The following is a 26,018-nucleotide window of genomic DNA, read 5'->3' on the forward strand; positions in this document are numbered from 1 at the left end:
CAATTTTTAAGTAGACCGGTTTATTTAACATATTTATAACATTAAAATACATTAGGACTCCCTGGTTCACATAAATGATATTGAACGAGAGAATGTAGTTAAGTACTCTTGGATTAAACCACTTACAGTAGGTAGGGGGTTTGTTCTGCTCTGTCTAAACTATAGGAAGCTTACATTTATTCACTCTCTAGTCAGGAGACTGTGGCAGGCTGGTCAGTGGATAGAGGCCCAGAGACAGTCTGGAGTTCAAAAAAAATAACTATTTTATTATAAACACAAAAATGAAAGTGCACAAGGGCCAAAACAAAGCAATTTAAACACAAAATAAACAAAATAAAGGTTTCCAGGCTGGGCAATGCCTTCACTGGATTCAAAAATCACAAACACCAACCTGCTTTCTCAGCTCCCTCCTCCTCAATGAAAAGCAGAGGCCTCCTTTTATGTCAGGTGGCTGGGCGCTGATTGATCGTTAATTAAACTAATCATCTAATCAACCCCAGCCACCTGAACACAATGAACCAAGGCAGGTAGGGGAATTTAACCCCATCCCTGCCAATTTCTAAAGAGCAGAGCTGTGCTCTGCCACAGAGACATATACAAAATATATCTGTACCACCTAAACATAGTCAGACTGAGTTAAGCTCACTGCCAGGAAGGTAACTGACAACTTAACTACCACTTGTTAATTCCTGCTAAGCATAGCTTGCTATAGTTAACTGCTTTTTTTGTATTTATCTTTTTGAAAAGTGGTAGGTGAGCTACATTTGGAGTTTTAATAGGAGCGTGGCTGTGAAGGAAGAATTGAACGCATGCAGCTGCAGGTGTTTTAGGAGACATTTGGGTTATTTTATTCACAAATACAGATCTGTAGTTGAACTTCGTCCTCTTTACATCAACTGCTTTTATACAAACCCTAAAATGCAGCCCATATCAACTGATGTTCAATGGAGGATTTCCATTTATGAATTTAGTTAATAAAAACAGATCATTAGGTTACTTCTTTTATATAACTATTTTCTGGATGTGTATACTGAGATAATAAAGTTTCATACAGAAAGTTGTACACAGAACTACAGTCCAAGCATGTTTTAGAATATTTGTTTACAGAATTTGTTCCCAGCAGGGTTTTTTGTGTTGTTTGTTTTATATATCACAAAATATGTAACCCTATTATCAATATATACATACATTTTCTGAATACACCTATAGTACTGTAAGATACTGTTAGCACTTTCAATAAAAATAGTAAGGAAAGTGCACAGGGAAATACACATTTTGGTAGCTTTCCTCATCTTTTCATTTCAAGACACAACCATTTTCTTGGCACTTCATAAGAGTATCTCTCCACTCCGTCTTCATCATAAGGAATGTGCCAGGAGTTCTCTTCTGTCTGGATTATAGTGTCATACTTGGGCACAGTCTGGGAATAAAAAATAAATAAATTATTAGAGATTAGCCCTGATTAAATAAATTAAGATTACCATAAAAAGTGACAACAAAAATGTTAGATTAAAAGGTGGTTATTACATTTTGAGTTTTTTATTGAACTACCCTCTAGTAAAATCAATCAGACCTGCCGAGTTACTGGTTCTCAGGTTCTGGTTGTCCATTTCTTTACTGTTCCTTAAGTTATTCCATTTGTTTTACCTTATTTTCAATCATGCGTTTCCTGATAAAACTCCACTACCTAAAAAAGGTGTCATCATCTGCTCACAGAGGCAGGACAGAATGATTATCCCCAGTTTCACCCAAAGCAGCTTCCCCCAGTGGTTCTGCTGTATGCACTGGCCTACTTTCTTAATCTCTACTAACTCCTACATTCTGTCCATTCCCACCTCAAAGCAAATCCTCCTTCCAGCGGTGTAGCTGGACAGAACTAGCTGATGCCCGCGCTGCCACTTAAAGACGAGGCGTCGGGTGCTGCTGTCGGACAGACAGGCCTTATGGTCTCACACAAGGTCTCTACTCAGGAACTTGCATGGTTTCCTGAGTGTAGGGTGGCATACAGCAGGAATGGATCATCTTCTGAACTGGTTCAGAAAAATAAATAAAACGGTTACGCCACTAGATCTTTTGAGAACTTGAGCATTATATGTTTAAGCTTTTAATAAAGCTATGTCATTTACATTTAACAGTTTCTTTAAAACTCCATCAGTACTGATGAACTACCCGCCCCCAGGACAGGCATAATAAGTCTTGAAACTGCATCTCACTTGTGGGTGTATATTCCCTACATTACTATAGCTTGTTGAACTCACATGTTGTCGGTGAAGAAACAGTCTGCCTTTTGCTGAATAACAGACATGTTTTTCCTGACCCAACTGCGAGATCCCCTCAGCATGTGCTTGTGACCCAGAACGAGCAGTCTCAGATTCTGCTGGGCCAGATGAGACACTACCTCCAGCAGCTGAGAGGGGGAAGCAAGGATATCACATACCCGTACAAAAGAACTTACACTAAAAGCACCTCTTGCAAATGAGATTTGAAAGAACAGGTCGAGAGTGGGCGTTTGGTTTTCAGGTGTTTCCACACTGAGCTTTGCTTGCATTTCTGAGCTATCATCTTAGCAAAAGTGACATGACTGGATATTTTCAAATGCAAGCAATGAGAATCAGTAATCGTCAAGGTGTGGTTTTGCAGCTCTCCAAAACAACCTAAACACCCAACAACTAAACCATGGAAGTTTTTTTTTCATTCTCCAATTCCTTGCTATGCCCAGTTGACCAACCACTTACAGTTAACAGTGTTATATTTTAAAACAGAGAACACTTTTTTTTTCAAACTTGCTGTGCATATTACAATATTTAGAACAGCTAGACCCCTCATTACTTATGTACGGCACAAGGAGGAGAAAGGGATTTATCCCAACAGAAGCAACATACTCCATAGAACATGGTAAAGTGAAATCAGAAGGGACCAAATCAATTTATATGTCTGCTTTTTAAAATTAGATTCTCTTTATGGATTTGTAGCAGAAAGAACCTACTCCACAGACAGGCAGGCACGTTTTTATCTAACCACACTTGTCTGTTTCTACATTTCTTTTGTGCATTTCTGTTTTACCTTTTTGCAAAGGAATATTCTCTGTGGTACATACTGTATTTATTCCATCACTAAGTGGTGTTTTGTATTTGTATCTGAACCTAATGAGACCAAGAGATCTACTTGTCCGTCCCCCCCAGTGAATGAGGGCATATCTGTGAAACCTTGTTCGTCTGGTTATAGCTAGATGTACTTCTCCCTTGTGGTCCTCCCCCTAGTGTTGCATTCTTATTCTTTAAGAGATATGTGGGGGGGATTTCCTGATGACAAGGAAGTGGGCAAAATATTTTTTGCAAGGCAGTTGTGAATTGAAGTTCAGTAATGAAGAGGAAGTGTGATGTTGTAGGAGGGACAGTGTGGTGTTTTCTTTATTTTATTTTTTTTAACTTGGCAGATTAAGTCATTGTAATACCCAACTTTTCTGAAGATTTCATCAGATTTTGTAATGAGCCATAATCAGTGGCATCATAAAAAAACTTTACTACTGTCTGGAATGAGCTGAGTGAGCTATTAAATCATATTTTGTGATTATTTTTCCTGCTATTTCAGGAATCACTGGGCTGATGTTTGTATTTTGCAACATAATTTAGGTTAAAGGAGTGATAACCCAGGTTTAAAAGATTTTTTTAGCATTCATAATATTATCCCTACCTCCCTTTTGTTGTGTTTTAGGTAAGTGCATGAATTTTAAAGCCTTGGTAATCACTCAGTTAAAGCTTGCTGAGAATACCTAAATGTTAACTGAATCTACTACAAAGTACACTCAAACAAAGGCCTCCCCTGTAGAAAGGAGAACAGGGTCCTTGAGTTTCTGCTAATTCACTGCAAGGAAGTGGTGTACAGTTAAAGAGGTTTAATGTTTTACCTGGGAAACCACCACTGGCTGAACTTTCCCCTTCCATCACTGACATTGACATGAATAAGACAGACTGCAATACAAACATAGCAGACATTCCTCTGAAAATTCCCCTAATGTCCATTGTTTCACTCGCATGGAGTTATGAAGGATCTACAAACGGATGCACTTCATAGCTATGTGACTTACAGTGATATGAGTCATAAAACAGGGACAGAATTATAACTTGCATTGCATAACAATCTAACACATTTCAGGTTTTACTAAGGAGTTAATTATTCGCGCCTGAGGTTAATTCAGGAAAACCTTGGTGCAAAACCATTGTGCTAAAATATGTGACAGTAGAAAGGGATTTGCTTTGTAAAAGAGCCTACCGTAATCCTTTACAATGTGAAATGGACAACAGCTCAGACATATATTGGAGATTCTAAAGGGTTAATGTGCCCAGTTGGAACCTACCCAGTAGGGACCCGGTGTCATGTGGGTCGGCTATGCGATTTCATACTGCTTTTGATAAAGCAGAGTCAACCTAGGTCACAGAAGCAAATACACAACGTGCATAGGATTGAACTGTCGGCTCAAATGTTGATTAGAGCAAATGTTTCTTCATCCCTGCTGCAATTTGGCTCCATCAACAAAAATATGGCTAAACAGAATAAAAAGAAATGTTCCTTGCGGATGTGAAACCTTCACGCAGGCGTGGCTGTCTGTTATTTCATCAGTTTACAAACGGCCGTCATGCATTTTGTCTCGCTCGACCTGGATCAAAGTGTGTCGACCCACATCCTGAGGTGGGTCACTGCGCCTGGGTCAACCGAGGTACGGCCCAGGTACGTGGTTTCACACTATGCGGGATTGTGACCTGGGTAGCCAGAACCCGGGTCAGGACCTGGGTAGGAGTGCCAGTGTGAAACGGGCTTTAGCAAACAAGTGCAATTCTCAAGTCTAAACTGTACTAATACTGTAGTATCATAACAGCACCTTAAACAAGATTAGAAGTTGAACCAAAAGGCTCACAATGTTCCCATTTAGACAAAGGAATAAAAAAAAAAAAACTAAAAACCTTAGAAACTTGAATAGCTTTGGATCATGTGGATGCCAAACCCCTTTTTTTAACAGAAGGCCCAGAAACTTAAAACCACAAAAACAAAAAGAACAGAGCAGACTATGCTGTGGCAGAACTCAACTTCTATAAGGATTGTGTTACAGGATATGTTAATACCTGTATCCAGATGGACTTAACAAAAGATCCCATTAGATACTAGCGCACCTTTCAATTGTATTTTTTTTGTATTCTATTTTGTCTTGGGGGGAGCTTGATTAACTTGTTTTTATTATTAGCTGCAAATACTGATTTTGGGCAGGTGTAGGTAGGCTGCACCTGCAATGGTGCATCTGATGCACCATGAGGATTCATAAAAGTGAAAGAGCCATTTACATGCCTGTCATCCCACATGTTTCAAAGACACTTCTCCCCCCTCCCTCTCTCTTTCACTCTCACTCTCTCTTTTGTACGGGTGGGACTTTTCTGATTTTGTCACCCCAATTTGAGAAAGTCCCTGAGAGCTAACGGGGGAGGTACTGGTACTCTTTTGGAAAGATATAACATTTCTAACACACAGTTCAGTAAAAACAGGCCTGTGAGACTCTTTCCAGCACACCAGCTTCCTGGATCCCAGCTCTGACTACTCCCCAGAATACTTAAAAAAAAAAAAAACAAGATACTGGTTTAATACTTCTATTTCAATTACCTGTGGAAGCACTGAGACCAAGGCTAGCGGCAGGAACAGCATATGAGAACAGAGATTGCAGTTCAAAAAGCGCTTTTCGTGCAGTTTTCTTTAACAAAACGAAATAAATACAGTAATTTAACAAACAGAATGTAAAGAACAAAAGCAGCACCCCAAGCTAATGCTACTGCAGTGCAGGGACAGAGAGCGCAACCAACTGTTCCCAGTCGATTCCAAAACAAACTCACTACAGGAGCTGGCTCAGATCCTACATATGTGGCCAAGCTATATTAAATCATGACTTGCCAATCTAGCTTGACCACAATGTTCACATGCTTTTTTCTTTCTCCTCCAGTGAGGTCAGGCCTTCCATTCAAACACACATTCTCACATGTTTGGTGGCATGACCAATTGGAGGGGGAAGTACATAGTACTTAACACTGCAGGGATGAGTTTCCACACATAATACTAATTAGTAAGTCACAAATATATACACAATTACATACCACACACACACACAATATACAAATGTACATGCACAGGGCCTCTGCCCTGCCATAAACACATAACCATTATGTGCCTGTTTTCCAGGTTCCTGAAGGTTTAATGGGATCAAATGGCAGCACAGCTTCTGTAACATTGTTTAAAAAAAAAACAAAAAAAATGGGTTTGCTTTTTTAAATTCCATTGATTTTTTTTTTTTTTTTTTTAAACCACCTAATTCATTTGATTTGCATCATGCATAATCTTTGTGCTTCATGTCTGGTGTTTGTTGTCAATACTATTTTCTACCACCAACAAGAAGAACTACATGGTACAACTGAGACAAAGCCACAGACACGCACATAAATAAACAGACCAATTTTAATAATGAGATTGTTTTAATGCAGTAGTCATTTCTAGGTCTGGTGGAAAGAAGAAATTCCCCTTTCAGACTCTGTGGGCGTACTTGTTTCCTGTACAACATGGCCCTCCTGCTAGAAGAAGCACGTGACACAGCCTTTAGATCCGATTTTACTACTGCATTTTTTAACTGTGCCCCATCAGGCTTAGCAGTGTCCCCTTATTGCACTTGTTTAATAAAAGCTGGTTCAACAGGCGCCACATTAGAGATAGATGAGGTACTATTCAAGAAACCTCACAAACATACGCCAAACAACCCAGTGTTTCTATTTGCTAATGTGCCACATTTGAGATCACTACACTCGTTTTATAATTGTATACTCTTCACAGAAAATGTGCCAATGCATTTGCACTTGTTTCAAAATAGGACCTCACAAAATTTCCAAGCCTAAGAATTTAGGTAGTTTTGCAAAGATAGTTTTTCATTTTGGCTGTACTAAATTGTTCTATACTTGGACCGTCAGGTATGTCTTTTCATCTTCCTGCAAAAAAAAAAAAAAAAAGCATAATTAATAAGGGTTTTTCCCCATGGTGCAACAGAAGCGGCGTTGTTGAGGCTGAGCTGCTCCGAAAGCTGAGCACCAGCACTTAGAGCTCCATGACAATATAGCCAATACAGAGAGCTTCAGCTCAATAGAAGGACAGGCTTTTATCCCTTTTATCTGTTTTCATCCCTTTGATATTAAGTAATGAGTTTAAACACAAAGTTTTTCTTAAAACTACAGTACAGCCATTATGCTTGTAATGGCTATTGCTGTAGGGAAAAGTCAGTGTGTGTTTGTTTAAAAACCCTCTTTTTATACAGTAAAACAGTGTACTTTGTATACATAGAAAGAGAGAGAAGCTCAACATTGAGCTATAGTGTATGCTTAAGTTTGCTTCTAAACTGTTTCAGTTAAATATCTAAAAATATACAATCTTCCCCCACAGGAAGTTGCTGTGGTAACAGTGCTCAGCTAACAGAGGCTGCAAAGCACCTACCTACCTCAGACCAAAAGTCAACAAGATTCCACCATGGGCTACAAACAGGTGGAAAATACAATTATTACATCAAAAATTCCTTTGTTAATGTGAATTGGTTTCCAGCCACACACTGGACTGTAAAATACAAAAAGCCCATCACAAGGGAAGCAGTTTATAGAGTACAGGAAACGCTGCCTCAGAAAACTTGCAAAATGCAGTATAAACAAGGGTTTTTAGTTTGTGAAAAGAACTATTAACGTGGCACATGCTCCAGGAGTTATTTAATACCTTCTCATTTAAACAAGCCATTTTAGTAAGCATTTAGGAACACAAAGGAAAAATATTGCACAAAGGATAAAACATTGCATTGAATGACAGATAATGTGTCTAATTCTAGCCTAGGTTATAATAATTAAAAATAAAAATAAAATGATTCAACCTAAGCTGTGACAGGTACTTATATTTCTCTGACAATTTCTACATACCACTATTAGACTACCCCCAGTACTGTAAGCCAACTCTCTCTTGATTTCAATCCACGACAGCTAAATAAATAGATTGCACAATGCTACATAAGATGTAGTTTATAGGGTTTATTTGATTCCATTCAATCAATTTAATACAGAGGGTGCCCTTTTGAGTGTAATGGAATGTAAACTACATGGGGTCTTTACCGATTGGTGATGGAAACTCTGAACAGATCCATGACTGCCCTTCACTTCTGTATTAGCGGGTCTGGAAACTTCCTTTACCTGTGTTCACAGCTAGTCTTCCAGCTCCACTGCCCCCCTGTGGCTGCTGTAGTGTTACACACAGACCAGACTACACTTTTTATTGGATTGTGAGATTAGTCTGGACTGAAGCTTTTACAAATTTGTTATGACGTTTGTTAACACTGAACAGTACATTACCATATAGCATCATTTACAAAAAAAAAAAAAGCCTGATAAATACTAAAATAATAAAAAAAATTAAAATAAAAAAACACTCAAATGTGAAACGTTTTTAACAGCTCTCCAATTTAACCCTTCACTACCTTCAGAAAGTGTGCAACAAAAACTAAGCTCAATTGACTAGTTATTATTATTGCCTGCATTGTTCTGTAAATTGTCTGTTTCTTTTCTTCATACCTCATCAATAGTGGTATTTCCATTAATAAGTTAATTAATAAGCCTGTAATAGCTTAGGTGCAGTCATTGGCTGATTATGGCTCTGCTGATACTAAAAAAGAAAGAAGACTCAAAGCCACCACTACTCCTTGTTCACACCTTGTTGGAAAATTAAACCAGTCAGGCTACCTTAGTTAAAGTACACAAAATACCAAATACAAGGTGCAACAGAGAGCCAAAATAAGATTGGGTTTATGTACTAGTTGTCATCTGACGCATTGCGATGTACTTCTTTCTAAAGAGGTAGATCTCTCACTACCTTTAGTTTTGAAACACAACTGAATATTACAAAGTTGCGGGACAGATTTTAAGTTGCATTCCTGTTGTCATAGTTCCCACAAAACACAGTGAGAATGCCTGCTATGTTGTCACAGGGACACAGCTTTAATAAATAGCGACACACCTCTTGTACTGAAACACACTGACGTTAACAATGATGCAGGCGAGTCACTAAGCAAGCATTGCAATAAAGGGTATCCTTACAGTGTAATGAGAAATAAAACCCCAAACTCCATTTATAAATTTTAATCTTGGTGAAAAAAAGATACTGAAAAAGAAACCTACACAAGCACTATTAAAATGAATATACTGATTTTCACTTTGCAGGGCAAGCTTGCTACAGTGGTTTGATGTTTTTGTATTAATTTTATACAATACACCCTTTTATGCATGTGCCCCTTGTGATGGACAACCAGTGTGGTACAGTACTTTGCTGGTTGTCTAATTCTCTGGTAAAGCATGCAAACTGTACTTGACTTGTAGTTCAAAGGGGTAAAGCCATATATTTGGAAATAAAGACATGATGTAGAATTTAAATAAAAACAAAATGCTCAAAGTATGATGGTAAAATAACAATGCATTTCTAACTGGAGAAACAAAATCCTAGCTCAAAGCTGGAAGCACAGTGATAATGGTTTAGAAATAACATTATACCATATATCTGCTTAGGATTAAAGTTACACTGCACTGCCACTGTAAAGTTCCCAAGATCTGGCTCTATTTTAAAAACAGTGCTTAATGTACACTTTGAGGGACTTTTTGCACTGAAGAAAGAGCTTATTATTTATTTTTTTTGTAAACGTCATTAAACGCTGACACATGCTGTGGTGGCTTGTAGCTTCCTGAGAATTTCATTTCATAAGACAGAGCTGTCCTCCTAGCCAGTGTGAGAGCCGACAACCACAGCATGTCATCTGGTTATCACTGACTTCCGATTTGTACATGTTGGCTTGTCCAGGTTAGGAAGAAAGTAAAAACTACAGTATTTATGACTATATAACACAAAATAAACACAACAGTATATATATATACTACCTACCAACCAGAAACAGGACAGATGAATATGTAAGAAACAACAAGGTGCTGGACATTTGTTGCTCATCGGACCCCTTCCTCACAAAATCCCTAAATAGATAAACTTCAGATACATGCAACCGATTTTCATGAACATTGGCAGTAAATGCATAATGTTTGGGGTAGCATTTCACTTACTGGTCTGCAGTGTTGAAAGAGTTAATCAGTTTGATTTTAACACTTCCCATTGCATTGGTTGACAAAAGGTAACACTGTTGGAACAATGAAAAACCAGCTTAATGGAATAATGCTAAAAGATTCTGTTTCTGTGTAACAATACCCAGTCCTAGTCTAATACAGTGTATACAGTACTACACATTAGGAATCATGAGACAACCCTAAAGTGAATAAGAAAGTAGAAATATCCAAGCACTACTCACTGTTTCTGACTGGTTTCCTTTACTTGTGGTGTTGGCAACATTCAGTCCATCAATTACAACATCAAAGGGGGTCTCTTCTTCACAAAACTCTTGAAACTAAAATTTTTCCTTAAAAATAAATAGACCTTTACATTTCAATCATGGAATATCAAGTGATAACCTCTTTGTGATTGCACCTGAACTACCATCTAATGAATAAGCAATAATTCCAAATAAATATAACTGTGATCAGCCCTCAGAACATTGTAGTGTATTACATTTACACGTTACTAGCTGGAGATCTAGTCAAAAACATACAATCAAAACACATTTGCAATGCCAACAATAAATATAAGCTGTCTGGATGTAAAGAATGAATATTTAGGAACATTAACTTTCACTAGTAGCTATGATAATACTTTTTTTTAAATTTTTTTTTACTGTTTATAGTTTTTTTGTAATTTGAGTAATGATCTTTTATTCCCATAGTACTTGGAAAGGAACACTGTATTGGCCTTGCATTGAACTGACTGTTCCAGGAGATTTACTTTCCATGGAAATGGGTGATGTGCACATACACTATAAATTATTCCAAAGTACGAAATGCTGGAATCCATGAGTTAAGGGAATTCCCAACTATTTGCTTATTCACCTTTCAACATGTAAACAACTCCTTAATGCTGCACAGCTGGTCCTAAATAGTCCACATTATTTAGAAGAAGAATCTCTTCACATTTTTAAACTTTAGTTTATTATGATTTTAAATTTCCTTTGGTCAGAGGGGTACAATACATCACTCGAATCAACAAGCTATCAGCTATACTGTTTAATTGTTCTTAATTATGACAAAATATATAGTTTAGTGTGCTGTGTAAGATACAAGCTGATTTCCACCCACTCAAAGACAGAACGGACAGCAAGATCACTTGTGCGATATTCTATATATAAGCCAGACTACATTGAGCACTCCCCCTCCATCATCTTCTAATGACATTCTTTTTTAAAACTTTTTAAATTCTAGTACTCAGTTCTGCCTTTTCTGAATTTCATATAACCTCTGGACAAAACTATGACTTCTCCTTTTTCAGCATAAAATCTGCAGCTGCTGGCTCCAAATAAAACTGTAGTGTAGTCCCTCTCCTGGAGTCTAACTTGTCACTGCTGGAAAAATAAGAATGAGTGTAAAGAGCAACTACACTTGCACCTTGTCCACTTTTTTGTGGAAGTGAGTTGCAGATGTTTTATCACCAGATAACTGTGAATCCCTGAATTTTAGAAAAATTCTCACTACAGGAAACAGGAGTGAATTTGTATTATCGGCACTGGCACGTTACAGTCTTTGTGTTACAGTAGAAGGGGGGATAAAACATTAAAATAAATATACAGTATATTATCAGCAGTCTACCATGAAACCTTCCAAGGATCTCGTTTCAAAAGGACACACTATGTACTATCTTTGATAAACCCTTTCAAAGGTAAGAAATGCTAGCACCTATTTGAACACAAGAGCTGTATATAGTGAATCGCACAGCAAAAGATTTACATCGATGCAGCATTAAAATGCATTTCAAATTTAAGCAACTGATTCTAAATGTGACGTTTTAATGCAACTAAAAGCAGAGTTTGCTAACAACAAAGTTAACTAATTCCATAATTCTTCTGTACTTAAGTTTTAAGAAGTCCCTAAAGGAGGATGGTTTATTAATTAATTATATGGTTCCTTTCGGTCATTATCTGGCCTGATAAGCAGAACTGCACTCCAGTTGTTGAAAGTGGGGAATCCCAGACTGCGCATGCTTATATGCACTGTACACATTCCAAAGCCTAGGGGATATTTGAAAGGTGTGCCGAGAACAAAATGTTCCTTCTTTAGGTACCTGAACTCGCAAGCAACTTGTTCAGAACAAATGGTATCATTTAAACTTAAAACAACAATCACTTGCTCAACCAGTTTTAAAGACAAAAATGCTGTAACATTGATTTAATTTTTCTTACATTTTGAAAGCTGGCTGAAGTTGAGTTGCTATACTTTAATTTCTTTCTATTTTATTTTTTTTTTTGAATATTTGCTTAAAAAACCTGTTAGGTTGTAAAAGAACAACCCTTTCTTGTTTTCACAAGTAATAAAACAAGATGTTTTCAACAGGTACTTAAGTTGTTACTGATATAGTAGCATTGCTGAACATGCAAAAGGCATCAGGCAGAGTCATATTTTAGGGTAGTATCATATAGTGTCTTGATTGCACAAGCCAGTACTGAAAGTGCCTAGCCATTTGTGGTTTAATATAGAAAAGCATTTGCCACAAAATTCCTACATGTATGTGCAAGCCAGGACACAGGACAGGATTTTACATGTAAGGCTAACCGTGCATGGAAACACTGGTGTATCCCGTTTACAGTGCTTGATACATTTATAATCTCCCTTTTTTTCTTAATCCACACAGGAAACCCCAAGTAGAAAGGAAAATACCAAAATGTGATGTCAAAAGTCACAAAAACCTGCTAGCTGCTAATGCAACAGAAAGTGGAGTCAGCTTAAATTCTGGAAATCACTAGCAAAAATGTTTTTCTTATAAAGATTTTAGTAATTGGTGATAGGTGGAACCACATGATTTATTAAAATTGGGACCATAGATTCCACCTAGTTCTTCATTGTGCTCCTGGGCTTATACAGCTGAACTGCCAGTGGGCTGTAAAGCACAAAGAGAAGGGACTTTCCAGGGTCCTGCTGTGTTATCAGTTAACAGCTGAAATTTGACACCAGTGTCTGTTTATACACTGCTTTCGCTCTAGAACAGATTCAGACAGCAAAAAAGAAAAAGAAAATGTCGACGTTACAAAACATGAAACGAATAACCCCGCTTGAGAGCTGCAATTTATTGCACTTAGGTGCTTCTTGCTAGCTGTGTAACATTACCAGTTTATTGTTAATGTTACCAAAACCATTGCATACTACTGTATGTACTGACGTAAATGCTTAGTGAAACTCCCTCAAGGTTGAAAATCTTAGGCAAGTACATTTTAGCAAAATTTAAAACACAATAAGCATAAACTTGTAGCAATGGCTTAATATTAATTATAAACTGCATATTTAATCATAGCTGTAGTTTTTTTTTTTTTTTTAATTTTTGTGAACCACTGACTTTGTACACAAGTCAAAGTCAAGATTCTGCAGGATGTATATGCGGTATAAGATCAACACAAGGTAACACTAAAGGTGCAAGGCTTTACCACACAGTACTGCAAAACTGCAGACAGATCCTTTTTTTTAATATAATGAAACACGGAATTTAGTAAGACACTTTGGGCTATAAATTAGAGTCTTAAGATATAAATTTATTGCAGATTATGTACTGTCCTGTGGAAATGCACAGGACACATTGCTGGAAATCCCCTTTTAAGACAGAAGTTTGGAGCCAGCCTGGTGGAGGAATGGACAGCTTTCTGTTTTGATTCAAACTGTAAGGAGTTTGTAAGGACTTGTCAATTTGAGAAGCAAACATCATTCCATTGAAGCCACTATTTTCTTTGATTAATAAGTAATATAATCCAGGAGTTATTGTTCCTGAATCTCCAAAGTGAGTGAGGCAAACATACAGAGAGGAATACAACAATGCAAGTGTATAAAATAAGCAAATAACAAGTGTTGGGCCAAGTGCTTTCCAGCTTTTTTTTAGTTTACTAAATTTGTTTTAAAAATGTGCATTCACTTTAGGAAAAATTGGGCCAATTATGTTTAGAAATATTCACAGCATTTTATAAAAAAAAAAAAAAAATTGCAGTGAACTGTGGCCAAAAAACTCCAGAACGGATTTCCCCTCATTTTTTCAAAATATTAAAGGGACAGTGGTGCCATCTAGAGGAAGTCATTTGTTTAGTTTCTGTTTTCTTTTTCTGCTTAAAATGTCGGCAAACTAGCCGAGCTGTACAATTTAGCATAGATGTAAAATGGAGTGAAAGCATGCCAGAGCTACTTTGAAAATAAAAATGCAACTACAGTGCACTTGTTCATAGTAACAGATTATTTTTTCTCTCTTGATATTTTCTGACTGGTATAACTATTTATATTTGCTTACTATTCTGTTGAATCATGTATTTCGTTTTCCCCCCTTAAACTGCAAATTGCCTTTGATACTTTGAAGCAAGAGGAAAGTAATGCTAATGTAATGCCTGGAGTAATCTGCACAGTGGGGAAAAATGCTTTTAGTCCTCTTGCATTTATTATAAATAAGTATTAATCTAATTTAATGCTACAAAATAAGAATTTCACAGTTGATTCAATATAATGTGAATATCTTAACAGTATGCCCCTGTACTTTCCCATTTTCACATTGGTCAATTCATCCCACTTTGCTTTGTACAGTTTAGCAGTCATGACCCCAGCCACTGCCCGCTGCGTCACTGAAATGCAAAAAAGAAAAAAACAACAACCAAGCATGCAAGCAAAACAACATGTCTATTGCAAAAGCATTGCAATTATCTTCAAGAACATCCAAATTTAAGTTTGCAGATGGTTTAAACGGTAATCATATTTAATAGGGGCTTTAAAATACCTTACATGACATTATATTGCCAGTTATGGAATTAAAATAAAGGTTAGATGGATGCATGCTTTTAAAATAACACCCACTGTGAGCTTATCTGAGGAGTTGTCTTCTTAAACACGTCTTTTCCCTGTATGACATCATTCATCACCTTCTCCTTCAACTGGTTATACTCTTCCTCAGTCAGCTGGATGGATTCCAGGCTTGAGCAGCAGTTCCTACAGTGGCCACTAAACCAAAGGGAATGACAAGGGGAAGCATCAGTGAAGCATGAGGGCTGTTGCACTTGACTCAGCATTTATCACTTTTGTCAGACATCATCAGTAGAACAGACTCACTGTGTGAAGATGCGTCTTCTCTGGGTTTTCCAAGTATTATTTCCTCGTATATAAAGAATGCATGTATGTATAATACAATTGCTGCTTGCTAAATAAGTACAAATGACTGTAAAAGAGAACATGCTATGTCTTCTGAAAAGGGTGTTTACATTATGTACCTGTTTTCAGGGGCTGTCCAGCTTCCATTCCATTTGTTAGCTGGAACACTTAGAGAAAAAGCAAACAGAAAAAAAACATAATTTATCTTCATAAATTGGGTATTTTATTGAACCGTAACACCTCACCAGTATCGCTAAATAATACATACATATCCTATAATACTGTGGGATATGCTGCCATTTTGTGACAGCTCACTACTGCTGCCATCTACTGTGCACTTAAAAGCATATCAGCACAAACTGCATGTGGGAATGAATGTATGATCCCTTAGTCTACATTGATAGATGGTACAGATTAGAGAAGCATAGTAAATTCATAGTATGGGTATGGGAAAATCATAGTAAATTGCTAAATCACCATGCAAACTTACCATAGTAAACTATGTAACGACTGGGAAATACAGAGTTTTTGTTACTTACCATCCACACTACAGCGTGGTCATTTGTTTTCCAAGGCCTTTGTCTTTACTGTAAACTGATGCTTTTGTCATGTTACTCTGCTTTGATATGCTCTGCTAGCAGGGTCTATTAACCCTTTAAACCCTTTTTTAAGCAGGTCATATTGATTATAGGGAGAATTTTAATGGCTGCTGCATGTGTTGACGGAAGTACCAATGTGACTGGCTGCAGGACGTGAAGGATGTTGCGTAACTGCCATATGCATCACCTGGGTAAAACTCAAGAGTTGCATCTAATCAGATGGCTGAACAGAACCTTTAAATTCAATAAATTAATCTGTCCATCAAGTCTATAGACTTTTAATCTGCACCTTGCCCACATAATAAACTCACATTATATCCAACCCCTACATTTTTTTTTTTTTTTTTTTTTTAGTTTCTATGATTATTTGAGGCCTGTAGAACTGTAGCCTACCTTTCAAATCATGTCTTGATGCTTTTCACCAGTGCCTCTCCAGGATATATCTGATTGTTCCTCATATACAAGAGAAGTGATGGCATCTTGCTTTCACTGTCATGGGCTGAGCAGTCACTGTCGAAGAATGCCTGCCAGGTTTCCTGATTGGGAGTCAGTCCCTTCTCCATCATTTCTTCATACAAAGCCCAAGCAGCCCTGCTGTCACCGTGTACGAGAGCACCATTGATTGTATATCCATAGTTGCGAGGGGAGGGGGTGACGACCCTCTTGATGCTTTCTAAGAGCAACAGACATTCTCTCCAGTTCTCTGTCCTGCTGAACCCTTTAATGAAGAGGCTGTAAGCCAATGTTTCCAAGGTCTTGAACGGTTTTTTCATTACATCATACACATCAAAGACGTCGTGGTTGCCATGAACACAAAGTGTCAAGTACCTAAACAGAAGTTCGTAGCTAGCCGTCCCTGTCTCCATAGCAACATAAGCCAGAAGGGACTTGGCCACATCAATGTCACTGTTGGCAGCTAACATCTTCTCCATCATGCTCACTTCAAAATTACGACTGTCCCCTGCATCGTCCTTCAGTGTCTTCCATTGGGCTGCTGTCAGGGGTTGGCTTGGGATGTTATTTTCTTTAGGCTTCCTGGGTCCTTACAGCTCTTTGTCAAAGTCGTGACCCCATTTCTGCTACAAAAACTCTGCTATTTTCCTTGCAGTTCTGGCTGCAAATACTGATTTGGGTAAAGCATGCGGTACTTTGCCCAACTGCTCTTTTTGCTTTGCGTTTGGTCTCTTATCATCTCCTTCATGACTATTCCCAACTTGAGTTGAAAACCTCTGCACTTTAAGTGGCACCCAGACTTTAAAAAATGATGGTACATTTTTATGAACAGCAAAACAACTGGAGCTTGAAAGCACCAACAATGGATAGATATTGTTTAAGGTGCATGAAATAAAAAGTGTTCCCATGCTTACAAATTTTGAGTAAACCTTTACTGCACCATTTAGTGGAATTACTGATGACGTATTTGGCTATGATCTTATTAATGGTACCATTAATGGATAACCAAATAGGGCAATTTTCAACTTGATTCAAATTTTAAGATTGTATGTGTAAAATAAAACTAAGGAAGAGTAGGTATTGAGTGATACCCCTGAACTTTGGAAGGTGGATGCTAATTGTATATTTACACGGAGTTCCTCTCATAAAATCTCTTATTGGCTCGGGTATGTTGTTTTCTAATACTTTTTGTCAGAAACAATATTTTTCAAAGATTTAGAAATCAGTTAATACACACAGTAGTTGTGACGTGCTTTTAACAAACGATTCAGTATGTTCATCTCTAAGTAACAGAATGTTAATAACTTATCACTGAAAAAACAGCGTATGGTAATTCACGTATTACATTACCACAAAACACTGGCACCAACTCATTACACCTCTCTGTCAGATTTGAAAACCATGCCTCTAGCTAATCGTACTTTGTGACTTGTTTGGTGACGTCATTCTAAAGAGACGAGGCCACTTAGAGGTAAGCGGTCATTAGTACCCGCCCCTTCACTCCGTGGGAGCCAATCAGTTTTCGGTTATGCGCTTTGGAAACAGACATCAGCTTCTTGGGTATTTTATTTTGTTAATTTGATATTTAGTAAGTCGAACGATAGCGTAATGGACTGGAAAGAGGTTCTTCAAAACAGACTTTCCGCTTCTAAGAAAGGTACAGTAAATTAACCCCCCCCCCGTCATCAAATTAACGAGCGGAGTAGGTATTTGTGAATTTCTTATTTTATAGTGAAATGATATACAGTATACGTTGTATTGACTATAACTGAAGACAAACATATTTAAAGAATAAAATGAGCAGAATATAACTGTCCATTTTTAACAAGTGTAGCCTACGGGAAAATATTACGATACTGCAACAATGGGCGGGTGGTATAACGTATTTTTCATTTGCTTGGAATCGAAGCAATATCTCCGTGGCCAGCAAGCGCTGGCAGTTATATTTTACGACAACCTTAAGAAAATGTGAACAACTGTCTAGCTAAACTTATATATTTTCTACAGCTGAAAAGATGGAGGAAGAGAAGAAGGAGGAAGAGATGGCAATGTTTACCAAGAATTACATGGAGTGGAAAGGGGGAGGAAAAAGAGATTATTCGTATAACAATATACCAAGATTTTACTACAGGGTACGTATACAGTATGCATGTATATATAATAATAATAATAATAATAATAATAATAATAATAATAATAAAAAAAACAGTACCCATATGTATTTTTGTATATTGAAGTACAGTGCTGTGGTATTTTGTGTCAACCTTGTAAATATAATGTAAGCAGTGTTAGGAAATGTAGAGGATATGGGGCCATCGCCACAATGTTCTGCCTAAATAACTAAGAATCTGAAGTTTTTTTTCCAATATGTATTAAGTTTGGTTGCATATATTCTGTCTCAAAACTATCACCATCTGTAGCATAGGGCTCTAGACCACATGTGTGTTTGCTACCTATTTGCTACAGCTGAACAAAAACAAAAAACTATATAAAAGAAGAAAAAAAAAACATGTGGTAATTATATTTATTAATTTAAAATGATTGAATATGAATATTACATTTTTCCCCCAAGCTGCCAGCTGAAGATGAGGTTTTGCAGCAGAAGTTACGTGAAGAATCAAGAGCAGTCTTCCTCCAGAGGAAAAGTCGTGAGCTGCTGGATAACGAAGAATTGCAGGTAAATCAGGTGGTGGCAAATGTCTTGTACTGTAGTTGTTTAGTTACTAGGGTGATGGGCAAGAAGCTTGTTTTGTCAGGGAATGAACAAGGCTTTAGGCACTGGTGTGTCTGGCTGCGAGTCCTTTACCATACTTCTGTGCATGTGCATTATTTAGCAGTGTTAGTGCTTGATTATTTTAATCTTTGTTAATTGTGCCTGTTAGTTGTACAAGTGTTGGTGCTTGTTGTTGTAGAACCTGTGGTTCCTGTTGGACAAACACCAGACACCACCAATGATAGGGGAGGAAGCAATGATTAATTATGACAACTTCTTAAAAGTCGGGGAAAAAGCAGGAGCGAAGTGCACGTAAGTATTATTTATGATTAAGCATGGTGTACATTTACAGCGAATTGCTTTTAGAAATGCTAACTGTATTTTATTTTTTGCAAAATAGGCAGTTCTTCACCGCCAGGGTTTTTGCCAAACTGTTACACAGCGATCCATATGGAAGGATATCAATAATGCAGTTCTTTAACTATGTAATGCGAAAAGGTTTGTACTTCTTTCTAATTGTTTATTAGTAATCTAGAAAATGTGTGTAGTGTGCAAGACAAGTTTGTTTTATTTGATTTTCTATATTATTGAAAATTTGATTTTGACAAGGGAAGCATTGCCCTCTAGAGGCTTTATAAGGCTGATAAAGAATGATTTGCTGGAACTTGAACAAGTAAAATGTATGAGTCTCAACTGTACTGTAACTTTTCTGCTTTAAGGAGTCAAACTTTTTATTGTAGGAAATCTGTTTACTTTATAAAAATTACTACAGTACTTGCACGAGAAGCACACTTACATACCCACTGAGTACCACAGAGTATTAATAGTCAGTCTTTGAGAAGACCAGGTTTGGTTTGGTGTTAACAGTCATCACAGGTTTGTACTATTAAACCTGAATTATTAATAATATTATTGATGATAATTTTCAAATGTGCCCGAGTGACCTAACTTAAACTAATAAAATGAAAATTTACAATTCAGTCATATCACATAGAAAAGATACAATCCACTAACCACATGTAAACAAAAACAGTCAAAGTTAATAATAAGTATTCAACACCTACAAATAGTCATTGTAAAAGAAGGTTATGGTTTATAGTATTGCAGCAAGTATGTATTGCAAATAATTTTAAAAATCAATTGTGCATGTTTATATCGGATACACTGGAAAGTAAATTGTGTATTTCCAGTTTTCTAAGTTTGAATTTCTCTCTACATTACTTTCCAGTATGGCTTCATCAGACCAGGATTGGCCTTAGCCTGTATGACGTTGCTGGCCAAGGCTATCTCAGAGAGTCGGTGGGTGTTTTAATAAAGAGTCCAGTTCAATTAACCTTTTGCTGAGAGAAACATATGTAATAAAATATAATAGAATGTTTACAGTATTTTGCTTCAGTCATTTTGATATTCATATGCTTGAGCTTTACCATTATTTGTTTATGATTACTTTGCTACATCCATGTATGATAATTTATGTTGTATTTATTCATAGTTGCAAAATATTAAAAAAAATATTTACAGAGATTTTCTGGAGTGTGCTCCATTAAAATGGAAGTAGACTGTGGCAGAGTTTGTTTAAATTATTACAGTAACTTGAGTCTTGACACATATTGTTCACAAAAATCTTATATAGAGAACAGTAAAACAGGTTTATGTTTGCTATTTTCTAGGATTTAGAGAATTACATTCTGGAGCTGATTCCCACATTGCCACAGCTAGATGGCTTAGAGAAATCCTTCTATTCTTTTTATGTCTGTACGGCCGTTCGTAAATTCTTCTTCTTCCTGGATCCTCTTCGGACAGGTATTTAAAAAAAAAAAAAAAAAAAAAAAAAAAAAAAAATATATATATATATATATATATATATATATATATATATATATATATATATATATATATATAATTATATAACGCACACTTTAATTTTCTGTGTATTAGAGCCTAGATATGAATAGCACCTGCTTGTCAGTTTATACAATTTCCATGGGTAACATTAGTATGTTTACAAGGTGTTCATGTGACAGATTGAATTACTTTGTAGTTTGCCTTCTCTGAGCCTCTATAGAATTTCTTGGCTTGGCTGAAAGCAAAGAACGTGAAGCTGCAGAGGGAGTAATGGTTGTGAATGGTTGGGACATTTTAATCCAACATATTTGTGATCTGTTCCATTGATCTAAATTGAAGAGCTATTGAGAGAGAATACATGTTATTGATTGCATAATTTTTTTTTTAAAGTGCAAATTAAAAGTTTGAAGAAATAAAAGTATCACTGTTCAATGAAGACTGATATAATTACCATTAATGTATCTGAATTAATGTTTATCCCCCAGAAATATAATTATTAACTTGTTTTATTGTTGTTGTAGGCAAGATTAAAATCCAGGATATTTTAGCCTGCAGTTTCTTGGATGATTTACTAGAGGTAAAAGTTTCTTGTATTTTCTGTAACACTTTCAGGGCTAAATTTTCAATGTCACATTATTTACTCCAATTCGTCATTGGCACAATTTTTTCAGAAAGGAGAAGCATACACAATACAGTTACCAAACCAGAAATAAACAACTAAGACTTTTAGTTCAGGGGCTGAAATTAAGTATGAATTTGTTCCTTATCCGTTTTACATGTTTAATTGGTGTTTTTTCCATTCAGAAAATAATGTGCTAATGACAATTTGGTTTTGAGTATCTAGCCCTCACTTTGCTTATGGAAACTGAATTATATAAACACTGTTAAAATAGTTTGGTTACAGTTCATAGCAGCGCAATGGACTGTGGGACTTAATATAACGTTATCCCACCATGCGTTGTATTTTATATTTACAATCTGGCAAATATTAGCATGAACGTTATGGCTTTGTTTCTTAAAAACACAAGGCACATGCATTTCATTTTGAACTCTGAAGTTCTTGACCGATTTATCTTGATTTCGGCATCTTACCACGTCGCTCCGTGATCCACCATTTTACAACAGGCCTCAGAAATTGTATGCAGTACAGCTGTATTGACAGTCATTCTCAACTCATTCAGGCACCTGTTCTGAGTACTGTATTTGTGATGTCCACACGCGGAAACATATCAGAAAGCATTTTCGGATATTGGACGATATACAAAAAATGCAGTTCAGTATTACAGCATCCACGCTTCTGACAAACCGCACTACGTGATGCAGTCTAATGCAGAACCAGACTCGGGACTACCATGAGGTGGTCTCGAGTGTGGTATTGAACGCTGCGTAGTGTGGGCACATACGTATAGCTGGTTCAAAGGCAACTAACACAGATAAGGAATAGTGTGAACAGGGCCTGAAGCAAGTGATAATAATCGGTGATCCTGTCAACCAAATCAACACAATATATTTACTGTCTTGATTTGTATTCCAGCTAAGAGATGAGGAACTTTCTAAAGAGAGTCAAGAATCAAACTGGTTTTCTGCTCCTTCAGCACTGCGTGTTTATGGTATGTTATAAATCAGCATGTTTGAATTGTGTATGATATATTATCAGAGATAAAAAAAAAAAGGAGGTGTAAAGTATTTTATTGTTATGTGGCATGTTTGCGTCACTAAAATTGTATAATCTTTTTCATTGCTTTGCCCTGCAGGTCAATATTTAAATCTAGACAAAGACCACAATGGGATGTTGAGCAAGGAGGAGCTGTCTCGCTATGGCACAGGAACCTTCACCAATGTCTTTCTTGACCAAGTCTATCAAGAGTGCCTCACTTATGATGGAGAGATGGTAATTTTAAGTTAGAATGAAGATCTCTTTAAATTTTGTTACGTTCCTTTGTATTAACCAATGACTTGGATGGGTGACCAGCAAGGAAACTAGGTACTGACGTTATGGAGCTCTGTGCTGTAAATGGTAGACATTAAAGATTGTCAGGAATCTTTCAGGAAGACTAGTGATTTTCACCATGGGGTCCTGATTAATTGCATACTGCTTATCAAGGTCACTGTCTATCTTCTAGATTGACAGTAACCCAGGGTGTAATACTAGAACAAAGAAAAGTGAACCACATACAAAAAAAAATCTGTATAATACAGGTTGAAGTGTTCTAACAAATTGTGGCATGTATTCAAGTATTTTTTGTGTCAGTTACGTGATGCAGATTGCTGTCAGTAAGACAAAGTGGATGGCAAAATGGTTCATCCACTGGGCCAGTAGCATAACTTTTACTTAACAAGAGTTTGTTTTATTGGGATTGTTTTTAGGATTACAAGACCTATCTTGATTTTGTTCTGGCTCTGGAGAACAGGAAAGAACCTGCTGCTCTCCAGTACATTTTTAAGTTGCTGGACATTGAAAACAAGGGTTACCTCAATGTCTTCACACTCAACTACTTTTTCAGGGTGAGTAGTCTTATTTAAACAGACAAACCAAATGTAGTTATTTACTATTACTGCAGTTCTGTTTTTCACTGGAAATCCAACCCCCACAACACACAGGATTACTGCTGGGAACTAAACATTTAGTCAATGAGTTATGTTGCTTAACCTCTTTATTTGATGTGTTTTTTAGCAGCTGTTGGTGTCACAGAATATTTCTATAAAAACAGCTGTTTCACAACCATATAATGGGTCTGTGACTGTGCCGTTTTAGTCTTTTAAATTACATTGCGTTCTTAGAATATGATCATTTCAGAGACTTGCAAATATTGTTTTTTTAATGTGTATTTGTAAATAAGCTATTTACTATGTACTTCTAGTATTTAGGACTGATATTGCCTTAGTCCCATGTTGACTATATTAGTGTTTCATATGCAGTTACACTTGTTACAAAATAATAAACATAAACCTGAAACAATCATGGATTTGATTTTAATTTTTGTACAAATTTTAGGCATGTTTACTAAAAATCGTAGTTGTATAGTTGGATAATTGTGCAATTAACAATTGAAATAGACACTTCAAGACTCTTGACGACGCACATTTTGTATGTGTAGTGTAAAATAACATCAAATTTAATAACAGTAGTAACTACATTGAAGGAAATGTATATACTCTGAATACCTGTAAAGCTTTTACTTTAAGGATGTGCAGCATGTTTATTTATTTCTTTAAATAGCTGCGTTGAAATAAGTTTGGAGACTCCTCCAAAGGTTACAGTGAAACAAAACCACTGTGTGTGTGTGTGTGTGTGTGTGAGAGAGCTGTCCCGTTTGCCCTTGGCCTTCCTGAAATAATAACTTCTTTGTGGTAATTACAGTAGTGCTGAATTGCTCAGTCCAGTATTTCTCTAAGGGAAAGAAAGTGCCTTTATGCAGCTAACGCAGGTGCTGTTGCAGTCTTAAATTGTAGCCTTGTTATATGTATAGGGTCTCTGATTTATTTTATCCAGTAGTTTGTGATTACTGAAATAGTGGTATTGAATTTTTTTGCTCCACCAGCTGTGCCCAAGGTCCATGGCTTAAAGATAACGAGATGCTAGAGACCTAGTGAAACTGAACCTCATTTGTAGTTAATAGGCATTTTCCTGCTCTGCTTAAATAAATAAGAGCCATCTATCCTGAGCTGCACAATAGTGGACTATAATTTATGACCAAAGAACAGTACCAAAGTGTCAATTAAATTAAGCAGATTATTAGACTTTTTTTTTAATTGCACACAGGCCATCCAGGAACAAATGAAATTACATGGACAGGAGCAAGTATCTTTCCAAGATGTAAAGGTAAAGATGACACTATCATTTTTCTTTGGTGCACTGATGATTGAAAAGTAAAATATTGTTTTTTTTAAACATACTTTATTTATTTTTTTAAGTGGAACATTTCAGATTTAATATGGTCCTTTTCTTGTATTGAAGGATGAAATCTTTGACATGGTGAAGCCCAAGGACCCTTGTAAGATCACCCTTCAGGATTTAGTGAACAGCAGCCAGGGAGACACTGTCACTAGTATCCTCATTGACCTAAATGGTTTTTGGACCTATGAAAACAGAGAAGTCCTTGTGGCTAATGACAATGACAGCAGTGCTGATCTGGACGATACATGAAACTTCTACTTATAAAAACTGCAAAACAAAATAATTTTCTCCCTACCAGTGAATCTGGCCACTGTTACTTTATCTTGGTAAACATATCATTAAAATATTTGTAACCTCTGAAATTGCAGAAGCAGACTATCACTCACCTCCCAAACACCTGGTGCATGCAACAATTAATGCACTTTAAATACAAGCGCAAAATCAACTGTTTAACTAACATTAAGAGGTCATTATTTGGATCGCTCGTGATCAAACAACTGGCACCTTGGAATCAAGCAAAGAAAATGTATTACTGTAGCTTTATAGCCCTTAGGGTCTGCCCCTGCCATTTCATTTATGAACAAAGTCAATTAAAAATGTTTGGTTGTGCCTTTCCTACCATTCTAAGCTGGACTCAACCTACAAGGTTGTTTTAGTTGGTTGTTGCTGGAGATCAGCTGTACATGGAACACACTGCAAATTCTAGTTGCCTATTAATATTTTAATTACATTCTTAGACATTGACATATTGCTGTACAGAAATACAGGTCTGATTAATAAAGTTTAAGCTGTATTATATACAAAATTAAATGCAAAACATTTGCTGAATTATAAAATCCTTCCCCAACATTTGCATAAATAAATTATAAAAATGATTTATAGAAAAAGGTATCTGGTGGAGTCAAACAAAAAGTGCAAAACCGATTCCACTTTTATTTTTAGTTTTTTAGTTGTTTGTAGTTATATACGTAATGAAAAGTTGTAATTTAAGGCATGCACTTCATTTTCTAAGAATCGATTGCAAAAGTTTTGCAAGCAAATATTCTATATATTTAATTTTCATTGCTGTGAAAAATGTAAATCTAATTCACTGAAACCTAATACACATCTAATTCTGTGCAAGAGAAGTATATGGCTGAGGTATACTGCCATCTTATTTGGGGAGGTGACACAAAAATGTTGACCTTCTATACCTATATATCCCCCCCCAAACG

At 36.5% G+C, this 26,018-nt stretch overlaps 1 protein-coding gene and 1 pseudogene across 1 annotated transcript; one reads left to right on the plus strand and one right to left on the minus strand.

The window, feature by feature from the left end:
* Positions 1-574: 574 nt before the first annotated feature.
* Positions 575-16,830, minus strand: LOC121324092 (annotated as a pseudogene).
* Positions 16,831-17,863: 1,033 nt separating this feature from the next.
* ppp2r3c (protein phosphatase 2, regulatory subunit B'', gamma) lies at positions 17,864-25,966 on the plus strand. The gene is made up of 13 exons (XM_041267128.1): positions 17,864-18,005; positions 18,356-18,480; positions 18,921-19,025; positions 19,261-19,373; positions 19,462-19,559; positions 20,290-20,360; positions 20,732-20,864; positions 21,428-21,483; positions 22,441-22,516; positions 22,661-22,797; positions 23,274-23,411; positions 24,670-24,729; positions 24,865-25,966. Exons 1-13 carry the CDS (start codon positions 17,957-17,959, stop codon positions 25,051-25,053), a joined length of 1,350 nt encoding a protein of 449 aa, XP_041123062.1. The 5' UTR covers positions 17,864-17,956; the 3' UTR covers positions 25,054-25,966.
* Positions 25,967-26,018: the final 52 nt, after the last annotated feature.

The sequence above is a fragment of the Polyodon spathula genome, chromosome 12 (assembly GCF_017654505.1).
Source record: "Polyodon spathula isolate WHYD16114869_AA chromosome 12, ASM1765450v1, whole genome shotgun sequence".
Taxonomy (NCBI): domain Eukaryota; kingdom Metazoa; phylum Chordata; class Actinopteri; order Acipenseriformes; family Polyodontidae; genus Polyodon; species Polyodon spathula.

Coding starts and splice junctions, on each gene's coding strand:
- ppp2r3c (XM_041267128.1), top strand. CDS start 17,957: ATGGACTGGAAAGAGGTTCTTCAAAACAGACTTTCCGCTTCTAAGAAA. Junction 19,374..19,461: donor AAAGCAGGAGCGAAGTGCAC/GTAAGTATTATT, acceptor TTTGCAAAATAG/GCAGTTCTTCACCGCCAGGG. Junction 22,517..22,660: donor TTCAGCACTGCGTGTTTATG/GTATGTTATAAA, acceptor TTTGCCCTGCAG/GTCAATATTTAAATCTAGAC.